The 10,100-nt window shown below is 40.6% G+C and overlaps 1 protein-coding gene across 1 annotated transcript; it reads right to left on the reverse strand.

Moving 5' to 3' along the window:
• Window positions 1–6,503: 6,503 nt before the first annotated feature.
• On the reverse strand, window positions 6,504–9,045 carry LOC121991469. Its single transcript, XM_042545466.1, has 4 exons — window positions 8,872–9,045; window positions 8,669–8,796; window positions 8,188–8,615; window positions 6,504–6,715 (listed from the first exon to the last, which is right to left on the reverse strand). The coding sequence occupies exons 1-4, from the start codon at window positions 9,043–9,045 to the stop codon at window positions 6,504–6,506; spliced, it is 942 nt and encodes a 313-aa protein (XP_042401400.1).
• Between the last annotated feature and the right edge of the window lie 1,055 nt (window positions 9,046–10,100).

The following is a 10,100-nucleotide window of genomic DNA, read 5'->3' on the forward strand; positions in this document are numbered from 1 at the left end:
AGGTAGCCAAGAATAAGTGTTTGGATGTTCTCCTATTCGATGCTAGGGATTTTTGCTCGATTTTCTATGTTTTGCTCTAGATTCTTTTTGTTTCAGTATATGCGATTGAAATGAGAATCAGTTTTTCTTATCTTGATGAGTTTTAGTAAGGGGTGTAGAAGGTGATTTGTGATTTGTTGTGTTCTTGTTTTTTGTTGTAACTCTGGATTTCCTCGAGAAAGATTCGGTCGATTGTGAACTATCTTGTATCTATCTTGTTTCTTCAAGACATGTCACTTTTGTGTTCTTGGTAAGATCTAAAAGTGGGGGTTTGATTTGGGAGATTGGGATTCGAATCGAAGTTCTTGTTCGTTACTTCATAATAGATGAAAATGTTGAACAAAGAGGGTGGGATTGCAATTCAATTTTAGTTTACTTTCATAACAGGAAACTTGCTATACCTCTGTTCAAATTTCATTAGTAGTTGTTTCTCCTTGCTATCTCGAAATGCCGAAGTTATTCATGAAATGTTTGGCGTTTTATGTAGCTCTTCTTATGAGAATATGCCTAATTACTATGCATGTAAATTGTGGGATTTGCAATTTGGTTTTGGGTGTTGGCTCTTTAAAATAGCTTCAGAATCTCTGATCAAAGTCAAAATGGAGTTTTGGTTCATTAAGAATGTGATCGTGAGATGATAAATGATTCCTCTTTTCTGGGTAGTTCTCTCGAATAGGAAAGTGGTATTGTTAAGTAGTGGTGCTAACATTATTTCCTTTTGGTCCTTAAGTTGTATAAATTCTGCACAGATTTACCAATAGATTATGCATAAAAAGTATTTGTTGTTCCATTATTTCTTTACGATCCTTTGATTCACATTCGTTTGCATACAATTCCCAATAGATCATGTATGAATGTCAATATAATAACCATGCCTATGTACGTGTACAATAATATGTTTTGATTGTGTTTTTTTTATCCTCATATGGTATATTAAATGAATATGGGCATGAGTGGTGACAATACGGGATGAGTGCCTTGGGATAAGCTCCAGGGAGGGCTTTTCCAAACATGAATGATAAAGAAATATAGAATGACTATGGATAAATGATTTATGTTCTCTTAGGAGATACCTCCCAATGGGTCATGAATATGGGATGAATGACTGTGCTCTAATAAAGATTACCACAAATGAATATGGGATGAATGACTGTGCTCTAATAAAGATTACCACAAATGCATCATGCTTAGTGATGGTAAATTATGTTGAAGTTTTTTGTATTGTGTATGTTATTAAATACAACTTGTACTCGTAATAAATGATGTAGAAGTTCTTTTATTGTGGATATTATAGCATGCTTGATTTTGCTTGAAGTCAAATTGTAAAGAAAGTTCATGTTTATAATTCCTGATTCCAAATATTGCTCTACTGTTTCTATCATGTACCTACTTGTGGGAAATATATTTGCGGGTTGGTGGACTCACAATGTAAATGATACAGGTGTAGGAGATGACACCAAGGGGGTGACAGAGGACATGGAGGTGGAGTAACTGAGGAGATGAGATGGAATGCATAGCACACTATCCAACGGGCTTAAGAGCATGTTAATAACGGTAGTCTTTTGATTGTTATGTGGATGAAAGTTGGAAACTATTTGTGAAACACCCAATTTTTTTTAAAGATAAATCATTGAATCAATAAATACCAAGTTTCGGGATGAAATCGTCAAAACTTGAAATGAATGCTATAAATTTTGTAAGATAACTCCTCGAATCGATAAAGACCAAGTTTAGGGACGGAATAATCAAAACTCGAAATAAATGCTACAACCCATAAAAAAAAATATTTTCCATCATCCCAAACAATTAAAAGCATCTTCTTGCAGCTAGAATAGTTTCAATTTTCTTATTATTATTATTCTTAGTCCTCCCATATCACCTCCCTATAAATCATGCAGAAACATAACTGTCATTGGGTCGAGTGTCTTTTTTTGTAATGCAGTTTACTCACGAATCCGGCCCCTCAGCTTCTGACTCATGCTCACCTGCACATAATAACCATAGTGACTCTAAATACTCAACAAGTACAAAATTCATAATTAACTAGTACAAAATATGCAAACACATGCCGTTTTAATTTGAGTACACTTGATTAAATGTTCTTAAGCAAAGAAAAATAGAAATGGACTTGCTCAAATAATCTTTTTTTTCTTTTCCTTAGGAAGTTAGCTACCAGACTATGGCAACTCGATTTCAAGTCGCTTGATCAAGCACCATCCAACCATAGGCTGGTATAACATCCCAATCCTTATCTGGAATCCATACTCGTCAAGTGTAGGGCACCCCTGTACTTTTTCGAAGTCCACTATGCGTCAATTTGATATGGTCAAACGAGACGTCTCTCGGCCCCATATCCTTCAAAGAGCAACTATAGTCAAGTCACTTCATTCAAAATTCCTCGTCTCAAATCTTAAAACTCTTTTCTTTCTTTGAACTAAAATTTTGAAATAACTACTGGAACATCATAAAATATGCTTAACAAAAAAAAAATCAAATAATATTCCCAGTCAACCGACTACCCTAAGAACCCAAAAACTCAACTTGCTCAATTCTGCCCTGACAAGATGTAGTTTCATCATAAAATTCATAACTCATTCATTTCTAAACCAAATCGCTCCCCGTTTGAACCCACACAATCCTAACTCGAAGGGATATCACCTGGACTTTATTCTGACCTTGCAGACCCAAGAAACAACATGTATGCCTCAAACAAACACACTGGTCGTGCACATGCAGCAACCTAGTGCACGTTCTGACCAAAAAATTCATAACTAATTCATTTCTAATCCAAATTTCTCTTCGTTTGATCCCACACAATCCTAACTCGAAGGGCTATCACCTGGACTTGATCCTAACCGTGAAGACCCAAGAAACAACATGTATAACTCAAACAAATTCATTGGTCGTGTACTGGCAATAAACCAGCGCATGTTCTGACCATAAAATTTATAACTAATTCATTTCTAATCCAAATTACTCCCCGTTTGAACCCACACACCCCTAGACAGCCTTGACATGTAAAGAATATCATAAATCATCAACTTTAACAACATGTTATGACTGAAACGAAGAATGAAAGCATATATTATGACATGTAATACATATGTGTGAATGGTGCATCAAGAAAACTTTGTACTTGCCTTCACGTGAATAACTTACAACCACGACATCACAAAGCGGCGAAGGAGGCTAGGGAACACATGAACACCCCTGAATTCTCTAAATTCGAAGCTTGAAAATTGAAAGAGAAAGCCAGGGGGGCGGCCAAATGTTCTAGTGTTGGCTCCTTCTCTCCCTTTTTTTTCCAATGGAATGATTTTGTGCACTCTCCCTTCTATAGCCGATCAATTAGATGTATATAAGAGGAGACTAAGTGGTTTTAGGGTTTGTTGTTGTTTTTTTTGTCTTTATAAAGTTGCTAAATGATAGTTATAAGAGTGCTAGTAAAAAAAACTAGCAATTAACCCCTTCTAAACACTAATTTGTGAAATTAACTCAAAAAAATCTCTTAAATTTACCCCCGGCCTCCCCTCTACTTTTAAAATTCTCCAAGGTAAGAAAAGTAAGCTCAAGAATATATTTTATTAAATAGTCTTTACCTCGGTGTTCCCGTCCTCTCCTTTCGAGTCTCATATCATCAAAGCTAAACTTCTAAAAGAACTCATCATTAAATGATTTAAATAATTCAAATAATATGATAGTCGAATAAAATTCGTAATACTACTACTGAAAATAATACTAGAGCATGCGATTTAGTAGTGAAAATTTTGAACACTACAATACTCTCTCCTTAAAAAAAATTTATCCTCGAAATTCGTAGACTTATTGAAAAGCTCGGGGTAGCGCTCCTTGATATCCGCCTACACTTCCTAAGTAGCTTCCTCTTTTGAATGATTCAGCCGCTTGACTTTTACTATTGGGATTGTTCGATTCTGTAGTTTTCGATCCTGTCTACCCAAAATCTGTATAGTCCTCTCCTCAAAAGTCAAATGCAGTGAGAGCTATAGAGGTTCATAGTGCAACACGTGGGAAGGGTTCAACACGTATTTTCGGAGCATTGAGATGTGGAAGACATTGTGTACTGCTGCTAGGCTCGGAGGTAGAGCTATACGATAAGACAAAGTCCCAACTCGGTTAAGGATCTCGAAAGGTCCTATGTATCTGGGCACTAGCTTTCCCTTTTTCCCAAATCTCATCACTCCCTTTATTGGAGCTACTTTCACAAAATCATGGTCCCCGACTGCAAACTCTAAGTCCCTCCTTCTCAAATCTGCATAACTCTTTTGTCGACTATGAGCAGTCCTCATTCTATCTTTGATCCTCCTCACTGTATCCGTCATCTGCTGAACAATTTCTGGACCCAACTCTGCCCTCTCACCTACCTCATCCCAGTGAGTAGGTGACCTACACTTCCTCCCATAGACCGCTTCATACGATGTCATTCCGATGGAGGCTTGGAAACTGTTATTATAGGTGAATTCTACTAGGGGTAGCTTGGCTTCCCAACTCCCCTGGAAATCAATACCACAAGCTCGTGGCAGATCCTCTAGTATTTGGTTCACTCTCTCTGTCTGACCATCAGTCTGGGGATGAAAAGCGGTGTTGAACTGTAGCTTCGTCCCCAATGAAGCGTGAAGACTCCTCCAAAAGGTGGATGTAAAGTAGGTATCTCAATCAGATATAATTGACACTGAAATCCCATACAATTTGACAATCTCCCGAATATATAACTCTACATACTGCGTCATGGTGAATGTAGTCTTAAATAGCAAGAAGTGTGCTGATTTGGTGAGACGATCCACAATTACCCAAATAGAATTCGAGCCTCTAACTGTCCTCGAAAATCCTACGATGAAATCCATCGAAATATTCTCCCACTTCCACTCGAGAATAGGGAGTGGTCTTAGAAACCCAGCTGTTCGCTGATGCTCGACCTTGACTTGCTGGCATGTCAAACATTCGGACACATAATGATGGATATCACGCTTCATGCTCGGCTACCAATACAATTGTTGAAGATCCTTACACATCTTTGTGCTCCCTAGGTGAATGGAATATGGTGATGTATGGGCCTCTGTCATGATTAGCTCTCTCAATGCATCCTCTGTAGGGACCCAAAATTGACTCTTGTACTTCACAACCCCATCACTCACGGTGTACAACCCACTTCCCTTTTCCTCATCTCTCAGTCTCCACTTCTACAATTGCTCATCACTCATCTAAGCTATGCAGATGCAGTCTAATAGTGTAGACTACACAATCAAGGATTTCAGTCTCGGGGCTCGACCAGCTGTATAAACCTCTAACCCAAGACTCTGATCCCGCTGCAAAGGCCCTGAAATTGATAGATGTGCGATCACTGTAGTCTTCCTATTCAGAGCATTGACTCATGTTTAGCTTTTTCTACGTGAAAAAGTATTTCAGACTCTTGTGGTCGGTGAAGATCTTGCACTTTTCTCTATACAGATAGTGGTCCAAATCTTAAGTGCAAACACGACCGCCGCTAGCTTGAGATCTGGAGTAGGGTAGTTCTTCTCATGAACCTTCAACTGTTTAGAGGCATAAGCGATAACCCTGTCACCTTGCATCAATACTGTGCCTAGGCCTAGCTTAGACGCATCCGTCTAGACCACATAGTCACCTTGCCCTGATGGCATAGCTAAGACGGGCATTGATATGAGAGCTTGCTTCAAAGTATCAAAACTGTGTTGGCACTCCGGGCTCCATACATACTTGGCATTCTTCTTTGTCAGCGCAGTCAAGGGCACTGCAATAGAGGAAAAACCCTTGATGAACTTTCGATAGTAGCCCACTAACCCCAGAAAACTATGAATCTCCAATGCATTCTTCGACACTTCCCACTCTCTGACTGCCTCCACCTTGGACGGATCAACCTCCACTCCCTTACTAGAAATGATGTTCTCAAGGAAAGTAACCCTTTCTAGTCAGAACTCACACTTGCTGAACTTCGCATAGAGCCTACCCTCTCTCAGACCCCCCAGTATTGTCCTCAAGTGTTGACCATGCTCTTCTCTGCTCTGAGAATAAATGAGTATGTCATCAATGAAGACGATGACAAACTGGTCAAGATACGGCTGAAATACATGATTCATGAGGTCCATGAAGACAGCTGAAGCATTGGTTAGCCCGAATAACATCACCAAGAACTCATAGTAACCACATTGAGTCTTGAATGATGTCTTATGCACATCTGATTCCCTCACCTTCAATTAATGGTAACCAGAACGAAGATCTATCTTTGAGAATATCGAAGCTCCTTGCAACTGATCAAAGAGATCCTCCACTCTGGGCAATGGATACTTGTTCTTGATGGTCATCGAATTCAGCCCCCTGTAGTCGATGCATAGCCTCATGCTACCGTCCTTCTTCTTCACAAATAAGACAGGTGCGTCTCAGGGAGAAACACTAGGGCGAATGAACCCCTTGTCTAGTAACTCCTAAATCTACTCCTTCAACTCTTTCATCTCAGTAGGAGCAAGACGATATGGTGCCTTAGAGATTGGCAATGTGTCTGACAGCAACTCAATAGAAAACTCCACCTCTCGATCCGGTGGAATCCCTATAACGTCATCAGGAAAGATGTTTGCATAATCCCTAACAACTTCCACATCAGGAATAGAAGGACCATCTTGTGTCGTAGTCACTGTAATGCTGGCTAAGAATGACAGGCAACCACTGTCAATGAGCTTCCTTGCTTGTAAGAATGATATAAGCCGAGGCTTCCTCGAATTCTTCGCTACCACAAAAGTGAAAGGTTCTCCTCCCAAAGGACGCAGTTGGACTGCCCTGCACTGAAAGTCGATTACTGTTGGTTCGGGTAGGCCGGCTGGAGAGGGTCGAGTTGCTTGAAACATAAAAATAAAACACCTTCTTGATCTTTCGGCTCGGATCAGTAATGCAATTATAGCAAAACCAACAACTTAAAAAAATAGTAAAAGGCACAAGAGTTTACTTGGTTACAACCTAGATGGTTGTTAATCCAAGACAAGAGAACACTCACTAAGAATCTCCTTTACCGATGGCGGAGAAGCCTTTTACACTCGTTAATAGCTCAGAAAAGACTAGGAAACTGAATACTGAAGTTATTATTTCTTTCCTAGGTCCAGGGGTCCTTTTATAGCCACTGGAAAAACTTATCCTTAGGTTGAAGGCGCCTTCCATAGGGATGGAAGGCGCCTCCAGCATGGCACAAGATAAAACTTTATCCTTTCCGTCAATAGCCAGATTGCCTGGTCGAAGGTGCCTTCCATGGCTGGTTGAAGGTGCCTTCAGCCATTGAAGGCGCCTTATGCTTGAAGGTCGCAGAGGCACCTTCAACTCCTGTTGAAGGCACCTCTAGCAGCTCCATAGCTCCACTCTAGCTCTTCCGTTGCTCCGATCGCCTGGTGATTTCGGCTAACCGAAATAAGGCTCACTCGAACCTAATTTCAGCCTTTTCCTCAAGCAGGCTTCCTCTCTGACGTCTCATCCCTCGAACGTCGTGCACGTCCTTCTTATCCACCAGCGTACTCTCCCGCAGCATCTCGTCCCTCTGACGCACCGAGCCCATCGACTCTCTCCAATGTCGTCCTTCTCGCTAGCCGTGTTTTCCGCTCGACTTCCTGTGATTCTAAGCTCCTGCACACTTAGACACAGGGATTAGAAAATAATATGACCTAGCCTAACTTGGTTGATCACACCAAAAATAACCTTGGGGTTCTAACAATTGCTTAATTCTCTAACAACTAGTCCATCCCTAGAATGATGTCGAACTCTGATATGGGAAGTACTATCAAATCGGCATACATAGTATGGCCTTGCAGCACCATCTCGAGATTCTAGACGGTGCTAGCCGTACTCAGCTCCTCTCCAGAAGGAATCGTCACTAGTAGACTTTCTGTTAGACCCTCCGAAGTAATCCCTTACGATGCACAAATGCATGTGAAATAAAAGAATGAGTAGCCCCTGAATCTAACAGAGCTTTGATGGTTGCTCCTACAACCAATATTCTGCCTGCACTCGAGTATTACGCATACACATAGGTCGATATTCGCATAAAGAATAAAAAGAGCTAAGGTTCGAGTAATAAAGTAGCATAGATTACTATCTTGAATATTTGAAAGCCTAAAATAAAGCGCGTAAAGTTACCTGTAATCAAGGTAGTGTCTGGGTTAGCCTCCTCAGTCTGCATCACATAAACTCTCCCTGTCACAGGCCTCCTCAGCTGTGGGCAATCAAAGGACAGGTGGCTCGGTTGCTTACACTTGTAGCAGACTTCAGCTCCTAGCAGACACTTCCCCACATGCTGGTGTCTACAAGTCTGACAAGTAGGTTTCTCCAGCTGCATCGCAGGCTTCGAAGCCTGTTGACCCTGTGGCTTCCCTAAACCGGAAGGTTTTACTGCTGGCTTTGCTGTCCCTGCAACCTCTGAGGTCCAGTAAACTGTCTCTTCGCCTATGACTACTGCTAAATCTGTGAATAAAATGGCTTCTTCCTCTATGCCTCTGCCTGTAAATACCTCAGGGTCTGCTCCAACCTGAAAGCCTTCCTTAGTGCTATGGCATAATCTGTAGGATCTGACATCAACACATCTCTGCGAATAGCGGGACTCAAGCCATCCACGAAATACTGTAGTTTCTCCGCGGGGTTATCAGCAATGAGGGGCGCAAAGTGGCAACCCCTATCAAACTTCTTGACGTACTCTGCCACAAACATATCCCCCTGTCGGAGGTTCCTAAACTCCCTCTTTAGTCGCGCCTGGACATCAGGTGTAAATTATTTGTTGTAGAAAATCTTTTTAAACTCCTCCCAAGTCAGAGTCTCCATATTCACAGTCTTTTCAGCCCCTTCCCACCAAAGGGCAACATTATCCTTCAGCTGGAAGATGGCGCAACTAACTTTGGCTGCATCCTCCAGTCCCATGTAACGAAAAATCGTCTCCAAGGATCTGACCCATCCCTCAGCAACGAATGGATCAGTGGAACTCGTGAACTCCGGGGGTCCCATCTTATGAAATTTCTCGTATGAAATCTCAATTCTCGCCACCTAAGAGGTGCCGACATTCTGACATAGTAAATAAGCCAGGCCAACTAACACCTGCTCGCTGACATTCAACGGGGGTGGTGGGGGCGGTGTAATCTAGCGTCTAGGAGGCATCTGAGAATACAACACAACCACTACTTAGTCACAACATACTCAGATAATATGAATGTGTACATATCCTCATATCATTAACAAGTATCAAATAATAAAGTAATCAACATAATCAACGTCATAAAATGTTCAACATCAGGAAATCATTTAGTATAGCTCAACCATCAGACAGAAGTATAAAATGCTAAAACTTACAAACTTTGGAGCATGACTCCTTGAGCTTCCTGCAACCAACTATAGGCACAACCCAAACCAAGACCTTTGCTTCGATACCAACTGTGAAACACCCAATTTTTTTTTAGGATAAATCATCGAATCAATAAATACTAAGTTTCAGGATGAAATAGTCAAAACTTGAAATGAATGCTATAAATTTTGTAAGATAACTCCTCAAATCGATAAAGACTAAGTTTAGGGACGGAATAGTCAAAACTCGAAATAAATGCTACAACCCATAAAAAAATATTTTCCATCATCCCAAACAATTAAAAGCATCTTCCCGCAACTAGAGTAGTTTCAATATTCTTATTATTATTATTCTTAGTCCTCCCTTATCACCTCCCTATAAATCATGCAGAAGCGTAAAGGTCATTGGGTCGAGTGTCTTTTTCTGTAATGCAATCTGCTCATGAATCTTGCCCCTCAACCTCTAACTCATGCTCACCTGCACATAATAACCATAGTGACTCTAAAGACTCAACAAGTACAAAATTCATAATTAACTAGTACAAAATATACAAACACATGCAGTTTTAATCTGAGTGCACTTGATTAAATGTTCTTAAGTAAAGAAAAATAGAAATGGACTTGCTCAAATAATCTCTCTTTTTTTTTCTTTTCCTTAGGATGTTAGCTACCAGACTGTGGCTACTCAATCTCAAGTCGCTTGATCAAGCTCCATCTAACCA

This window comes from Zingiber officinale, chromosome 6B (assembly GCF_018446385.1).
Source record: "Zingiber officinale cultivar Zhangliang chromosome 6B, Zo_v1.1, whole genome shotgun sequence".
In the NCBI taxonomy this organism is placed as follows: Eukaryota; Viridiplantae; Streptophyta; class Magnoliopsida; order Zingiberales; family Zingiberaceae; genus Zingiber; species Zingiber officinale.